The 18,552-nt window shown below is 43.2% G+C and overlaps 1 protein-coding gene across 1 annotated transcript in view; it reads right to left on the bottom strand.

Annotated features, from left to right (window-relative positions):
* Positions 1-18,552, bottom strand: part of klhl29 (kelch like family member 29) — a 124,767-nt gene that overhangs the window by 22,971 nt on the left and 83,244 nt on the right. Inside the window, exons 8-9 of the mRNA XM_058057548.2 lie at positions 14,340-14,452; positions 12,645-12,791 (exon numbers count right to left, since the gene is read on the bottom strand). Of these exons, the coding sequence (XP_057913531.2) occupies positions 12,645-12,791; positions 14,340-14,452 (260 nt within the window). The remainder of the gene's footprint in view (positions 1-12,644; positions 12,792-14,339; positions 14,453-18,552) is intronic.

Below are 18,552 nucleotides of genomic sequence, written 5' to 3'. Positions count from 1 at the left end.
TACTTCCTTTATTGATGATCAACTCAGTATAAGACACTTTTGGTACTGCTATAATTGCATCATAACAACGTCCGCTTTTTTCTGCAATCTACAACGTGATCTGTAAAGAAAAGGGAAGCAGTTGGCTAGTACTACCTATATATTTGACCACATATCTACCTATGTACATATGTATATATTTGACCACATGGCCATCTACCTATCTATCTACCTACCTATATATTTGACCACATGGCCATCTACCTATCTATCTACCTACCTATATATTTCACCACATGGCCATCTACCTATCTATCTACATACGTATAAATTTGACCACATGGCCATCTACCTACCTATATATTTGACCGCATGGTCATCCACCTATCTACCTACTTATATATTTGACCATATGGCCATCTACCTACATACCTATATATTTGACCACATGGCCATCTACCTACCTATCTACATACGTATATATTTGACCACATGGCCATCTACCTACCTATATATTTGACCACATGGCCATGTACCTACCTACGTACATACTTATATATTTGACCAAATGGCCATCTACCTACCTATGTATTTGACCACAAGGCCATCTACCTACCTACCTACATACCTATATATTTGAACACATGGCCATCTACCTACCTACATACCTATATATTTGACCACATGGCCATCTACCTACCTACCTACATACCTATATATTTGAACACATGGCCATCTACCTACCTACATACCTATATATTTGACCACATGGCCATCTACATACGTATATATTTTACCACATGGCCATCCACCATGTACTTACATATGTATATATTTTACCACATGGCCATCTGCCTACCTACCTACATACCTATATATTTGACCACATGGCCATCTACATACGTATATATTTGACCACATGGCCATCTACCTACCTACTTACATATGTATATATTTGACCACATGGCCATCTACCTACCTACTTACATATGTATATATTTGACCACATGGCCATCTACCTACCTACTTACATATGTATATATTTGACCACATGGCCATCTACCATGTACTTACATATGTATATATTTGAGCACATGGCCATCTACCTACCTACCTATGTACCTACTTAGCTACCTACCTACCTGTAATTTCCGACCTGTTGCTGTGAAGGCAATGAACATTTTCTGAGTCAAAATTGTCCTGTTGGAGAGGCGATAGAAAACATGAACTACTTTTTTCTTTAGACTTTGGCTTCCTCGGCTTACAACTACCAACAAAAACCCAAAGGGTGGTGACAAAAAGAGGACGCTTCCAGGTGGACGCCATGTTGAAATGTGAGCTACTTGATTGGCAACAGGAGCAGAGGATGAATTAATAAACACATGATGACTGTTGGGAGAACAGAGGAAATAGCGTTGCCAAGGTAACCGGCACTGGGACTTCCAAAAGCAACCGTCAGCGACAAGCTCTGTACAGTACTCAACTTCACTGGTGCCCCCCCCCAACCCCTTTTCTACCTAAACTTTGGAAGACAAAGCAAAGGGAAAAAAAATGTGGAGCACCATCTGCAAATCTGCCCAAAACGCATCTGCTGTGATCCCACTCTGCTCGTCAAACTTGCTTCAAACTGCAGGAAGGCTACTTGAGATGAACCACATCTGGACTCTGCTAAAAGGTAGGAGGTACACACAAACCTCAGTGGTCCCTCACACACACGGTATCCTTCCACTGTACATGTGACTAGAAATCATGTAATACTGTATATGTGATCTCTCTACCTACTTACCTTCTAGCTCGCTACCTTCACTCCTGCTTCCTCGCTCTTCCTCCCACGCTCACACACATGCACACGCACATGCACAGCGAAATGAGATGCACGCTCGCCGAGAAATTCGAATCCAAACTGTCAGACTGAATGTGAAAAAAAGAAGAAAAGAGGCCACAAGTTGTAGTAGAAAAAAAAAGTTCTTGATTTCTTCTTCGAGAATGAAGATGTCATCACATCCACAAAATCGACAGACACCACGGGGCATAAGATCACATGCCAAAGTGCTTAACTAATCATCTATTTACCTATGTATTACTGCCTACATACCTATCTATTCATCTATGCACAAAACGACAAGCATATTGATCTATTCATCTATGCACAAAACTACCTTCATACCCATCTATTCATCTACACACAAAACTATCTGCATACCCATCTATTGATCTATTTACCTTTGCAGAATACCACCTACATACCCATCTATTCATCTATGTATTTACCTTTGCAGAATACCAACTACATACCCATCTATTCATCTATTTACCTTTACAGAATACCACCTACATACCCATCTATTCATCTATTTACCTTTGCAGAATACCACCTACATACCCATCTATTCATCTATTTACCTTTGCAGAATACCACCTACATACCCATCAATTCATCTATTTACCTTTACAGAATACCACCTACATACCCATCTATTCATCTATTTACCTTTGCAGAATACCACCTACATACCCATCTATTCATCTATTTACCTTTGCAGAATACCACCTACATACCCATCTATTCATCTATTTACCTTTGCAGAATACCACCTACATACCCATCTATTCATCTATTTACCTTTGCAGAATGCCACCTACATACCCATCTATTCAACTATTTACCTTTGCACAAAACTACCCACATGTCCATCCATGCACTAAACTACCAACATACCATGTATTTACCTATACACAAAACTACCTACATACCCCTCTATTCATCTGTTAACGTTCCTGCTTATACGTATATCCATCCATATCTATTTACATACTGTACCCATTTAACTACCTACCTACGTATCTTCATTTCCACCTATCTACCTACCTGCCTACCCACCTACCCTTTCATCTGCATATCAATCTACATACCTACATACTGTACCTAAGTACCGACATAGTATCTACCCATCTACCAACATACTGTACCTAAGTATCGACCTAGTATCTAGCCATCTAACTACATACTGTACCTAACTACCGACATAGTATCTACTCATCTAACTACATACTGTACCTAACTACCGACATAGTATCTACCCATCTACCAACATACTGTACCTAAGTATCGACCGAGTATCTAGCCATCTAACTACATACTGTACCTAAGTATCGACCTAGTATCTACCCATCTACCGACATACTGTACCTAACTACCAACCTAGTATCTACTCATCTAACTACATACTATACCCAAGTACCGACCTAGTATCTACCCATCTAACTACATACAGTACCTAAGTACCGTCCTAGTATCTACCGACATACTGTACCTAAGTACCGACCTAGTATCTACCCATCTAACTACATACAGTACCTAAGTACCGTCCTAGTATCTACCGACATACTGTACCTAAGTACCGACCTAGTATCTACCCATCTAACTACATACTGTACCTAAGTACTGACCTAGTATCTACCCATCTAACTACATACTGTACCTAAGTACTGACCTAGTATCTACCAACATACTGTACCTAAGTACCAACCTAGTATCTACCCATCTACTGACATACTGTACCTAAGTACCGTCCTAGTATCTACCGACATACTGTACCTAAGTACCGACCTAGTATCTACCCATCTAACTACATACTGTACCTAAGTACCGACCTAGTATCTACCTATCTACTGATATACTGTACCTAAGTACCAACCTAGTATCTACCTCCATCTACTTAGGGATTTACCTAATTTGGGGTACATTTGAAAGCAGAATGAAAGCTCCAGTCAAAGGCGAGAGATCTGAGATTTCCCAGTGTTGTTGAAGACAGCACTGTAAGTAAGTAGACAGTAGGACCTCTGTGTGCTCAAAGGGTAACGTCTCAGAGCGCCATATCGCTCATGAACATTTCCCGCCAGTGAATGATGTACACACACGGGGGAATTGAGAGTGAGCAACGGCGCCGATTGACTCCATTTCTCTCCATCCCCGTCGAGCTGGGCGGCCATCGCTCTCGGAGCACGGAGAGTAAATGCGAGCGTCGTCCTTGCAGACGGATGGTGTGAGCTGTCACTTCCATCTTCCAGGCCCGGTGCCGAGACAACCCGCTAAGAAATGTTGAGGAAAAGGTTGGATTCATGACAACAAAACTATTTTTAGGGCTGCTATTGCAAGTCAAAGCAAGGTAGGTAAAACCAAAAGTCGACTAAAAAGCCTGATGGCAATCGAACGGCATCACCACAGATCCAAGCAGCCGCCAGGAGCCATATCTGCATGAACGATCATGAACATATCGATCATGAACATCTTTAAAACATGACCCATGATGGCCGTCATCATTTCTAAAGCATGCTTACCTTCTAACCCTCATTTATTTGGACATGCAGCGTGCCAGCACTGCCACGCCCAACATGTGGAAGCTGTCCGCGGGTGGTCCGAGGACATGTGACCATCATCGGAAAGACCATATGCTTGAGCATGTGAGTCTTCCTTCCCCTCGCTAAGGTTTCACACCATCGGCGCAGAGAGGATGTTCGCTAAAACGTCTCTTCCTGTACTGACAACAACCTTCAATATATCAACAAGCACAAATAAGGGGCAGCAATGCCCCACCCCTCTGTAATGGTAAGTGGATGCTTTACATGGGGGTGTCCAAAGAGCGGCCAGAGGGCCATTTGAAGGCCACAAATGTTTTTTTTTTATTTCCCACAGTCCGTTGAAGTAATATAATTTCACACAACAGAAAAATCAGCAGTACTTTTATAAGAATAAAGTCAAAATATTAAAAGAAAAAGTTAATCTAATGAGTTAATCTAAATACGGAAGAAAAAAGCTTGGGAAAAAAATTACAATATCATGGGAATACAGTCAAAATATTGAGGAATGTAAATTCATTCATTCATTAATTTTCGACTGCTTATCCTCACGAGAGTTGCAGGGGTGCTGGAGCCTACCCCAGCTGTCTTGAAGTAATCTAATTTCACACAACTGAAAAATCAGCAGTACTTTTATAAGGATAAAGTCAAAATATTAAAAGAAAAAGGTGAAATACGGAAGAAAAATGGTTGGGAAAAAATTACAATATCATGGGTGCTGGAGCCTACCCCAGCTGTCTTGGGGCGAGAGGCGGTGTACACCCTGGACTGGTGGCCAGCCAATCACAGGGCACATATAGACAAACAACCATTCACACTCACATTCATACCTATGGACAATTTGGAGTCGCCTGTTTTTGGAATGTGGGAGAAAACTGGAGTACCCGGAAAAAAGCCACGCATGCACGGGGAGACTCCACACAGAGATGGCTGAGGGTGGAATTTAAAAAAAAAATAAAAATAAAAACAACAGCATAAAATTGACTTAAGTCAAATTCATAAAGTCATACAGCATATTGCCCTGAACCAGGACTGACAGGTGTAACATGTCCTCTCAGGCGTGTTTCAGAATGATTTCATTCGAGCGTAGAGGAATCAAGATGTTCAAGTCATCATCTAGGAGTCCTCCTTCCTTGAAGCCTCTACTTTAAAAATGCATAAATCCCGCTCATGCACGGCGTAGACAACCACAATGTATGCCCGCTTCTTCACTTGTATCAACAATATGGTTTCCCAATGCCTATCAGCGACTATGCTGGCATTTTATAATATTTGTGATGTGATTCAGTGTTGGTCAAACTGTGGTGCGAGTAAACCTTGTGGCGCACGGGCGTGCTACTCATTCATTTTACACAATAAAAATACAATTGTACAATGTAGCACATGATGAACTGACAAGGACAATCAATAAATAAATATAAATGTCCTATACTGGAAAGGAACTGGAAAACCAAGCATATGGTCGATATGGATATAGACTGGACTTGATGTGGAGGTCTCATGTTTCAAAATGGCGCCGCCCGAGCGCAAGCTAGTTAAAGCAGCTCTGTATCTTCTGTGGCGTTTTTAAGGGTTTAATAGCGCTTTATTGATGACTTTCTTATTGTTTATGGTGCCGTGGCGAGCCCTTAAGCAAGTGTGAGGCTATGGATTTTCACCTTGTTACATTTGTAGCTTGCCGCTCGCTCCATTGTTTACACTCGGGTACAGCTGCTAGCTGCCTCTTGGCTACGCGGAGCGATCGTAGATCCCCGCGGAGATACGGAGGAGAGGCTGCATAGCGGGAGTGAAGAGCCAAAAAAGACGGTATAAAGGTTGCTGGATAAAGATGCTATCCACCATGTTTACTGTAATGTAGTCGTGGTGAACGTGAGATGGAAGCGCTAACGGCGCTAACAGTGAGACAAGTGAGACTACTCTCTATATTTATTTAGATATAGTATACTATTTTATTTCATCAGGTACTGCCTGAGGCGGACTCTTATATGATGAAGATCTGATCCGATACAATCCGGGGTAGCGGGCCGGTATAGCAGCCGCCACAGGAGTTTTGCATTGTCTCCTCCAGACCACGCCGCCGTTTCAATTTCCCTCCTGAAGGTTGACTGCGTGGCGACACAAAGCTCCAAAAAATACAATTAACCTTGCTTAATGGCGCGCGGCCGCAAAAAAGTCTTTCTTCGCTTTTGAACCCGTTTCTCGTCACGCAAAAAAAGCAAAGACATTCAGCAAATTAGACGTGACGCCTCAGGTAAAAAGGTCTTTTTTAAGGAGGGGAAATGAAAAGTAGGAAAATGTCTTTAAATCCTCAAAGCACTTTTGTCCTCTGATATCATTTGTTCTGCCTTTCCAAGGAAAGATGGCTAATAGGCCCTGCAGGACTGAAGGAAAAGGTAGCACAAAGCGGTAATACGGCCAAGTGTATTCATTTGGCTCATTGTTATTCCTGATGAGTGGACATCAGCGCGGCGCTAATGGCCAGCCTCGCCGTCCTTTGGTATCAGGCACAATACGCCATTACCGGCCTTCAGCCGCTAACGCTCACTTTGCAAAGACACAATGAATCACCTGCAAAGATAGGATCCGCTATGAAGGCTGTCACAGCCCGGCGTGGCGAGGCCCCCCCATTCAGGGGACAGCGACCTCTTAGAATGGCCCCGCTACATCACAAATATCAGCTTCTACAAAATAATCAATCCGGCTGATTATATTCATTTTTTTCACTTTAGCAAACAAACATGTAGTGAACAACATATGCTTTGCTCTGTCCTGTCAAGCAAAATAAAAACTTAGCCTACTGCTAGTAGTAACTAACACATTTAGCATAATTTAGCATAATACTGAAAAGGGAAATTAATCCTGCTGGAAAAAAACAGCATGGACCAGTATACGTTTTGTGCATATCTTGTGTTTTTGCTGCTCTCTAGACCAGCAAGACCAGCATGTGTTGTGTTTTCGTGCTGGTATGCTGGTCTGTGATTGCTGGTTTCCAGACCAGCATACCAGCACGAAAACACAACATATGCTGGTCTTGCACAGCGGCACAGCCTAGCATTGTTCATTGGAGCACAATATGGCACAGCACAGCCTAGCATTGTTCATTGGAGCACAATATGGCACAGCACAGCACAGCCTAGCATTGTACATTGGAGCACAATATGGCACAGCACAGCACAGCCTAGCATTGTACATTGGAGCACAATATGGCACAGCATAGCACAGCACACAGCCTAGCATTGTACATTGGAGCACAATATGGCACAGCACAGCCTCGCATGGTAATCTTACATTGGAGCACAATATGGCACAGCATAGCACAGCACACAGCCTAGCATAGTACATTGGAGCACAATATGGCACAGCACAGCCTCGCATGGTAATCTTACATTGGAGCACAATATGGCACAGCACAGTGTAGCACAGCATAGTCTAGCATAGTACATTGGAGCACAATATGGCACAGCATAGCACAGCACACAGCCTAGCATAGTACATTGGAGCACAATATGGCACAGCACAGCCTCGCATGGTAATCTTACATTGGAGCACAATATGGCACAGCACAGTGTAGCACAGCATAGTCTAGCATTGTACATTGGAGCACAATATGGCACAGCACAGTGTAGCACAGCATAGCCTAGCATAGTACATTGGAGCACAATATGGCACAGCACAGTGTAGCACAGCACAGCTTTGCATTGTACATTGGAGCACAATATGGCACAGCACAGCACAGCCTAGCATTGTACATTGGAGCACAATATGGCACAGCACAATGTAGCACAGCATAGCCTAGCATAGTACATTGGAGCACAATATGGCACAGCACAGTGTAGCACAGCACAGCTTTGCATTGTACATTGGAGCACAATATGGCACAGCACAGTGTAGCACAGCACAGCCTAGCATTTTACATTGGAGCACAATATGGCACAGCACAGCACAGCCTAGCATTGTACATTGGAGCACAATATGGCACAGCACAGTGTAGTAGAGCATAGCCTAGCATTGTACATTGGAGCACAATATGGCACAGCACAGCACAGCCTAGCATTGTACATTGGAGCACAATATGGCACAGCACAGTGTAGTAGAGCATAGCCTAGCATTGTACATTGGAGCACAATATGGCACAGCACAGTGTAGCACAGCACAGCCTAGCATTGTACATTGGAGCACAATATGGCACAGCACAGCCTAGTATAGTACTTTGGAGCACAATATAGCACAGCACAGTGTAGCACAGCACAGCCCAGCATAGTACATTGGAGCACAATATGGCACAGCACAGCACAGCCTAGCATTGTACATTGGAGCACAATATGGCACAGCACAGCCTAGCATTGTACATTGGAGCACAATATGGCACAGCACAGCCGAGCATTGCATAGCCCAGCATTGTACATTGGAACACAATATGGCACAGCACAGCACAGCCTAGCATTGTACATTGGAGCACAATATGGCACAGCACAGCCCAGCATAGTACATTGGAACACAATATGGCACAGCGCAGCGTAGCATTGCTTAGCCCTCCCATGTAGCTACAAATGAAACATTTGCAGCCTTACAGAAGCGGCCGTGCTGCTCAGTCTAATTGACGACTATGAACGCTCTAATGCGCTCTTCCGTCTCTAAGCGACGTCCACGCCCGCCACCTTTCCTGCCGCCGCCAGACGCAAGCCGACAGCTTGGCGGAAAGAGAAAATTGCGTATTATTTACCCGGCGCATTCAATATGCCACTTTTCCACTACATAGCTCGCAGCCCGCCAACACACACACACACGCACACACACACACAGACACAAGTTTAAAGTGTTGCAGTGCCTTGACATGTCATTAAAAGTTGTCCCAGGTTGTGGGGGTGATTCTCTGCTGCAGGAGGAAGGAAGATGGAGAAGATACACGCGTGTCAAATTGTGGCAGCGTTGATGGAGGCGACCGTGGTGGCTCTCAGCTCCCACTCGGGCTGGAGGTCAAGGTATTACATTCAAACATTCAAAGACCTTTTTGTGGATTCTGTAGCTCCGCCCACTCCTCCAGATGTTTTCGACTGCCAATGGTGGTTTACTTTGCTCCTTGCTGCCTGTGTGCTTATTTTTCTCTGCGTTGGTTAATGATTGCCTTAATCAATGCTGCGTTCGTGGCACATATTTTGACATTGATTTGTGCTGCATTCCTTACAAATGCATAGATTTTTCACATGAAACAATTCCATCTGCCTTGCTCCTAAGTCTTGCTTTCCCCAGAGGCGTTGTTAAAAGGGACCTACCATACTTTTTCCACTTTTCTGACCTATAAATGTAGTTAAAATGTTGTATTCTGGTGTGAAACCATGCCAAAGTTCAGATAATGAGGTGTACGCATTTGGAAGTCAGCCCTGAAAAAAGTTTGGGATGGCTCAAAATGCTCGGTTTGAAATGGCTTGGTAAAACCGTTCCTTTGTGATGTCACAGAGGGGCGGACTTCCTTATATTCCTCGATGCTAACTGTTGGTGGTACTTCCTTTATAACAATCATTGGTGGTACTTTCTTGATGCTAACCGTTTGTGGTACTTCCTTGATGCTAACTGTTGGTGGTACTTCCTTTATACCAATGATTGGTGGTACTTTCTTGATGCTAACCGTTTGTGGTACTTCCTTGATGCTAACTGTTGGTGGTACTTCCTTTATACCAATCATTGGTGGTACTTTCTTGATGCTAACCATTTGTGGTACTTCCTTGATGCCAACCATTTGTGGTACTTCCTTGATACCAATCATTGGTAGTAGTTCCTTGATACCAATCATTGGTGGTACTTCCTTGATGCTCACTGTTGGTGGTACTTCCTTGATACCAATCATTGGTAGTAGTTCCTTGATGCTAACGGTTGGTGGTACTTCCTTGGTACCAATATTTGGTGGTACTTCCTTAATGCCAACCATTTGTGGTACTTCCTTGATACCAATCATTGGTAGTAGTTCCTTGATGCTAACTGTTGGTGGTACTTCCTTTATACCAATCATTGGTGGTACTTTCTTGATGCTAACCATTTGTGGTACTTCCTTGATGCTAACCGTTTGTGGTACTTCCTTGATACCAATCATTGGTAGTAGTTCCTTGATACCAATCATTGGTGGTACTTCCTTGATGCTCACTGTTGGTGGTACTTCCTTGATACCAATCATTGGTAGTAGTTCCTTGATGCTAACGGTTAGTGGTACTTCCTTGGTACCAATATTTGCTGGTACTTCCTTAATGCCAACCATTTGTGGTACTTCCTTGATACCAATCATTGGTAGTAGTTCCTTGATGCTAACTGATGGTGGTACTTCCTTTATACCAATCATTGGTGGTACTTTCTTGATGCTAACCATTTGTGGTACTTCCTTGATGCTAACCGTTTGTGGTACTTCCGTGATACCAATCATTGGTAGTAGTTCCTTGATACCAATCATTGGTGGTACTTCCTTGATGCTCACTGTTGGTGGTACTTCCTTGATACCAATCATTGGTAGTAGTTCCTTGATGCTAACGGTTGGTGGTACTTCCTTGGTACCAATATTTGCTGGTACTTCCTTAATGCCAACCATTTGTGGTACTTCCTTGATACCAATCATTGGTAGTAGTTCCTTGATGCTAACTGTTGGTGGTACTTCCTTTATACCAATCATTGGTGGTACTTTCTTGATGCTAACCATTTGTGGTACTTCCTTGATGCTAACCGTTTGTGGTACTTCCTTGATAACAATCATTGGTAGTAGTTCCTTGATACCAATCATTGGTGGTACTTCCTTGATGCTCACTGTTGGTGGTACTTCCTTGATACCAATCATTGGTAGTAGTTCCTTGATGCTAACGGTTGGTGGTACTTCCTTGGTACCAATATTTGGTGGTACTTCCTTAATGCTAACCATTTGTGGTACTTCCTTGATGCTAACTGTTGGTGGTACTTCCTTGATGCTAACTGTTGGTGGTACTTCCTTGATACCAATCATTGGTGGTACTTCTTTGATGCTAACCGTTTATGGTACTTCCTTGATACCAATCATTTGTGGTACTACCTTGATGCTAACCGTTGGTGGCACTTCCTTGATACCAATCATTGGTGGTAGTTCCTTAATGCTAACCGTTGGTGGTACTTCCTTAATGCTAACCGTTTGTGGTACTTCCTTGATACCAATCATTGGTAGTGGTTCCTTGATGCCAACTGTTGGTGGTACATTCCTTGATACCAATCATTGGTGGTACATCCTTGATGATCACCGTTGGTGGTACATTCCTTGATACCAATCAGTGGTGGTACATCCTTGATGATCACCGTTTGTGTTACTTCCTTGGTACCAATAATTGGTAGTACTTCCTTGATGCCAACCGTTTGTGGTACTTCCTTGATACCAATCATTGGTGGTAGTTCCTTGATGTTAACCGTTGGTTGTACTTCCTTAATGTCAACAGTTGGTGGTACTTCCCTGATGGTAGCCATTGGTGGTACTTCCCTTTTGCTAACCGTTGGTGGTACTTCCCTGATGTGTACGTCGATGGTCCTTCCTTGAGGCTAACCATTGGTGGTACCTCCTTGACGCTAACCGTTGGTGGTCCTTCCTTGATGCTAACCATCGGTGGCACTACCTTGATGGTATGTGATGGGTCTGTGAAGTGTTTCATTCCAAAGGTGAAGATTTAAAGAATGATCAACGTGTCCCATAAAAGGTGGGTGCCGACAAGGTAACATTGATTTTGGAGGTGTGAACCAGCGGATGTGGGGCAGCGCCCGCTGATGAGGACACATTACACAGGATGGATGACTCGTCCGCTGATGGATGACGGCAATTTATCCCAGAATCTGGCCTCCATTTTTAAACCGGCAGAGCAAAATCCTCGGCTTCATGCTCTACGAGAACCGAATTGATAAAAATTTCATGACCCGAGGTTTAACCGGTGGATGGATATCCGCCGACGCTCCCGTTTACCTTTTCGCAAATGCGGGCCGGAGTTGATGCTCCGACCTTGAGGCTTATTGATTTATGGCAGGTTGATATTTGCTCTGCCGACTCGCTGTGCTGTCAATATCCATGTGGAGGAAATAAAGTTTGATTGTGATCAAGTCACGGTAAAAACATTGGAACAAACAAGCAAAGCCACTGCAGCTGGTGCTTTCTCAGGAGAAACAAATGAAATCAGGAGAGGAAACAAACACTCCAGGGATGGAGAACCAAAGTGGAGCACAATGCAGATGATGAAAAAGCTACTTGTCTGCTTTGTTGACACTGCGAGCCTCTCCACAAGTCCAACGTGCCACTTCCACACATTTTTTTTCATTACCTCGACTCTGGAGCTGAAGTCCCGTTTGATCCATTTCATGACCGTCTCGTAAACCAGCTCCTCGGCTTTGGTGTTGAGGCTGTCGTTGGACAAATAGGCCACCAGGTCCTCCCTGGACACGCTAAGGATCTCCTCCTGTCCCGCCACCTGGGGAACGATAGGTTCCAATCACCGTCAAAGTCGTCCAAGGTGAAAGAAACCTGATTTCCATACATTTAGCTTACGTACACTTCTTAGCCAAACCACATCAAGTATCTTGGCTATTTCACATCATGAAAAATCTTTGACATTTGCAAGAACACTACCAAAAAAATCTGTAAAAGGTTTATGTCAAATGCGACATCAAAAAAATCCTAAAGATTCTGCAGCTGAGATAGGACTTGATCTTGGACCGCAGCTATGATAAGACTTGATCTTGGACCGCAGCTATGATAAGACTTGATCTTGGACCGCAGCTATAATAAGACTTGATCTTGGACCGCAGCTAAGATAGGACTTGATATTGGACCGCAGCTAAGATAGGACTTGATATTGGACCGCAGCTAAGATAGGTCTTGATCTTGGACCACAGCTATGATAAGACTTGATCTTGGACCGCAGCTATGATAGGACTTGATATTGGACCGCAGCTATGATAAGACTTGATCTTGGACCACAGCTATGATAGGACTTGATATTGGACCGCAGCTATGATAAGACTTGATCTTGGACCGCAGCTAAGATAGGACTTGATCTTGGACCGCAGCTAAGATAGGACTTGATCTTGGACCACAGCTAAGATAGGACTTGATCTTGGACTGGAGGTAAGATAGGATTTATAAGACTTGCTTTTGGACTGCAGCTAAGATAGGACTTGATCTTGTACTTCAGCTAAAATAGTACTTGATCTTGGACTGCAGCTAAGATAGGATTTATAGGACTTGCTCTTGGACTGCAGCTAAGATGGGACTTGATCTTGGACTGCAGCTGAGATAGGATTTATAGGACTTGCTCTTGGACTGCAGCTAAGATAGGACTTGATCTTATACTTCAGCTAAAATAGTACTTGATCTTGGACTGCAGCTAAGATATGATATATAGGACTTGCTCTTGGACTGCAGCTAAGATAGGACTTGATCTTATACTCAGCTAAAATAGTACTTGCTCTTGGACTGCAGCTTTGACAGGACTTGCTCTTGGACTGCAGCTAAGATAGTACTTGCTCTTGGACTGCAGCTAAGATAGTACTTGATCTTGGACTGCAGCTAAGACAGGAGTTGATCTTGGACTGCAGCTAAGATAGGACGTGACCTTGGACTGCAGGTATGAAAGGACTTGATCTTGGACTACAGCAAAGACAGAACTTGATCTTGGACCACAGCTAAGATAGGACTTGATTCTGGACAGCAGATATGATAGGACTTGAACTTGGACTGCAACTAAGATAGGACTTGATCTTAGACACCTACTCTCTCAATGTGGCCATGGTGTGTGTGGCATTTTTGGTGGCCCCTATGGGTTGTACTCTAAATGCTTTGGAAGACATGCAAGCGTTCATGGAATCCAAATATTATGATGACAACGATGATTAATAGTTAAGGCCCACCCTTTTGCTTCATAGTGGTTGGTCATGTCATTCACCCACTCTTGCTCAAATTTGACACAGTAGGGGTGCATTTTTTGGCAAGCTTTGAGGAGTTGATGATGTTTCGGTACCTCAGGGAAGTTCTGCAGAGCAAAGGCTTTGGCCATGTTGTGTAGCTCCGTGCAGCTCATAGCTTCAGCCATGGCCAACACTCCCAGACAGTTTGCTGCAGTCAGCTGCTTCTCTGCAGTCCGGGATGAAGAAGAAGAAGAAGAAGAAGAAGAAGGAGGACAGACAGATTGATTAGGACATCAATAGCAAGATTGTGTTGGGGCTTATCAGCTTTCCATCTGCCTCAGATGAGCGAGGAGGAAGTTTAATAACTGCAAACGCCTCCTGGGACAAACAGACAGGGAGGAATTGATCGCTCACTGAAACAAGCCGGAGAGATGGGCAGCCGGGAGTGGGATTAGGGATTATCTGGAGCACATTAAAGAGTCAGATGTCTTCCAAGACAAGCGACCAGCAGGGGGAGAGCTCACACCCAGAAATGTGGCGCTTGGAACAATCAACACCAAATCAGACAAAATACTGATGAAAGACGCCTGATGAAATGACGGCCATGGAGACAGTTAGCCACGCCAGCCGGCCTTTCAACGACCAGACCGAGCGGCTTTTAAAAACAAACACAAAGTTCACCTTTTCCTTTTCACCAGCCTAGCAAGGCTCAGTTGGAACCTAGACCTAAGCCCACCGAAGAAAGGCTCAGCACCAAGAATCCACTCTGCACGTTGGGCTTTCTCTTTGGCTGAATGTGATAGCATCTATTGCTATCTACTATAGCATCGATTGCTATCTATTATAGCATCTATTGCTATCTACTATAGCATCGATTGCTATCTATTATAGTATCGATTGCTATCTATTATAGCATCGATTGCTATCTATTATAGCATCAATTGCTATCTATTATAGCATCAATTGCTATCTATTATAGCATCAATTGCTATCTATTATAGCATCAATTGCTATCTATTATAGCATCAATTGCTATCTATTATAGCATCAATTGCTATCTATTATAGCATCAATTGCTATCTATTATAGCATCAATTGCTATCGATTGCTGTGATAGCATCTATTGCTATCTATTATAGCATCAATTGCTATCTATTATAGCATCAATTGCTATCTATTATAGCATCAATTGCTATCTATTATAGCATCAATTGCTATCTATTATAGCATCAATTGCTATCTATTATAGCACCAATTGCTATCTATTATAGCATTGATTGCTATCTATTATAGCATCAATTGCTATCTATTATAGCATCAATTGCTATCGATTGCTGTGATAGCATCTATTGCTATCTATTATATCATCTATTGCTATCTATTGTAGCATCAATTGCTATCATTATAGCATCAATTGCTATCTATTATAGCATCAATTGCTATCTATTATAGCATCAATTGCTATCTATTATAGCATCAATTGCTATCTATTATATAATCTATTGTTATCTATTATATCATCTATTGTTATCTACTGCTGTGATAGCATCTATTGCTATCTATTATAGCATCAATTGCTATCTATTGCTGTGATAGCATCTATTGCTATCTATTATAGCATCAATTGCTATCTATTATATCATCTATTGCTATCTCTTATAGCATCTATTGCTATCTATTATAGCATCAATTGCTATCTCTTATAGCATCTATTGTTATCTATTATAGCATCAATTGCTATCTATTGCTGTGATAGCATCTATTGCTATCTATTATAGCATCTATTGCTATCTATTATAGCATCTATTGCTATCTATTATAGCATTAATTGTTATCTAATATAGCATCAATTGCTATCTATTATAGCATTAATTGTTATCTAATATAGCATCAATTGCTATCTATTATAGCATTAATTGTTATCTAATATAGCATTAATTGCTATCTATTATATAATCTATTGCTATCTACTGCTGTGATAGCATCTATCGCTATCTATTATATCATCTATTGTTATCTATTATATCATCTATTGCTATCTATTATAGCATCAACTGCTATCTACGTATTATATCATCTTCTTTTGACATTTGCATCACAATAATTAAAGACATTAGCAATAAGTCGCACCTTCACATCGTACATTTGTCATTAAACATTGGACTGTGTTACTTTTTTATTAAACAGCGCTGCTTGACTTCTTTTTACACTTGCGCGACACTTAAGAAGGTTTGAAAGCGGCCATTAGGCCTGGACATTTTTCTGCTGTTTATGCCTTGGATTAGATCCGTCTTTTTCATATTCTTTATATATTAACTATTATATTAAATAAGTTAGTGGTGTTCTTTGTTCTGAGTGGTTAGCATGCAGGCCACACAGTCAGGAGATAGGAAGATCTGGGTTGGAATCTCCTCTCGGTCATCTCTGTGTGGAGTTTCCATGTTCTCCCCGTGTTTTTCTTTTTTTTCTCCGGGTACTCCGGTTTCCTCCCACATTCCCAAAACATGTTAGCTTCATTGGCCACTCCAAATTGTCCATAGGTATGAATGTGGGTGGGAATGGGAACTTTTTAAGGGGCTGTATAAACATTAGGATTCGGATGAGGTGGTTAGGGTTAACTTCTTTTTACACTAAAAATATAAATACATGTAAAGAATTATTTATTGGGGATTATTTCCAATGGGAAAAAGGGGCTAGAGGTGGGAGCAAAATGCCGTCATCCAATCAGCACTTGACCGCCAGCTGGCATGCACATCCGGAAGGGGAGTGGCTATGCCGCGGAGAGACTTGGCATGGAAGAGAAGGTAAAGTAGGTCAAAATGATGTTTGGCGTTTCCCCCGAGGGCGCCAACATCTGACACGGTATCACGTTCTCCTCTGTCAAGGACAAAGCTTTGCTTGCACCTGTACGCCCCCCACCCCCAACCCCCAGCGAGCCGAAATGTCATGAATCTCGTGGAGGTGGAATGATTGGATGTCTCCCAGGAAATGAAGTCTACAAATGGCCTCCATGTTTTTATCATCCAAATGGAGGACAACAAATCAATAAGTGCTGTTTCTGTCTTTTGTCTGACCTTTGTGTCCGCGCACAAACAACTCATGAAATCAAATGCAAATGCTGACATTTCAGCCTTGTTTTTTCCTGCCCTCCAACTCAAGCAAACCTTTGTCATGTGACCCGCCCGGCTCCTCCCATTTCTGCATCTTTGCGCTTTCTTTTTCAGTTCAGGCCGGAGAATTTGACATTTAAGCGCCGATTGTCCTGTGACCTTTTTACATTACAAGCCCGCCGTCACGCTTGTTCCGGCCCACTGGGACCGCATCAGAGCGGGACGCGTCATCATGGAGGAACATGTGACTTCCTGGAAGCTCGTACATGGCGATACAGCCCCGCCATGTTGGAAAGCACACGCAGTACAACCTCTATTTTGTCTTTCGTGACATTCATTCATTTTCTGCCGCTTTTTCCTCACTAGGGTTGCGGGGGCTGCTGGAGCCTATCCCAGCTGTCTTTGGGGTACACCCTGGACTGGTGAAAAGAAGGAAGGAAAGAAAGAAAGGAAGGAAGGAAGGAAAGAAAGGAAAGAAAGGGAGGAAGGAAGGAAGGAAGGAAGGAAAGGGAGGAAGGAAGGAAGGAAGGAAGGAAGGAAGGAAGGAAGGAAGGAAGGAAGGAAAGAAAGGGAGGAAGGAAAGAAAGGGAGGGAGCGAGGAAGGAAAGAAAGGGAGGGAGGGAGGGAGGGAGGGAGGGAGGGAGGGAACGAAAGAAAGAAAGAAAGAAAGAAAGAAAGAAAGAAAGAAAGAAAGAAAGAGAGAGAAAGAAAGAAAGAAAGGAAGGAAGGAAGGAAGGAAGGAAGGAAGGAAGGAAGGAAGGAAGGAAGAAAGGAAGGAAGGAAGGAAGGAAGGAAGGAAGGAAGGGAGGGACGGAGGGAGGGAGGGAGGAAAGGAAGGAAGGAAGGGAGGAAAGGAAGGAAGGAAGGGAGGGAGGGAGGGAGGGAGGGAGGGAGGGAGAAAGGGAGGGAGAAAGGGAGGGAAGGAAGGAAGGAAGGAAGGACGGGAGGGAGGAAGGGAAGGAAAGAAGGAAGGGAGGAAGGAAGGAAGGAAGGGATGGAGGGAGGGAGGAAAGGAAGGAAGGAAGGGAGAAAGGGAGGAAAGGAAGAAAGGGAGGAAAGGAAGGGAGGGAGGGAGAAAGGGAGGAAAGGAAGAAAGGGAGGAAAGGAAGGAAGGAAGGAAGGAAGGAAGGAAGGAAGGGAGGGATGGAGGAAGGGAGGGAGGAAAGGAAGGAAGGGAGGAAGAAAGGGAGGAAAGGAAGGGAGGGAAGGAAGGAAG

Source organism: Doryrhamphus excisus, linkage group LG19, assembly GCF_037039965.1.
Source record: "Doryrhamphus excisus strain RoL-2023G ecotype Guam linkage group LG19, RoL_Dexc_Guam_v1.1, whole genome shotgun sequence".
In the NCBI taxonomy this organism is placed as follows: Eukaryota; Metazoa; Chordata; class Actinopteri; order Syngnathiformes; family Syngnathidae; genus Doryrhamphus; species Doryrhamphus excisus.
The sequence above is the reverse complement of the archived record's forward strand: the minus strand, read 5'-3'. Positions and strand labels throughout refer to the sequence as shown.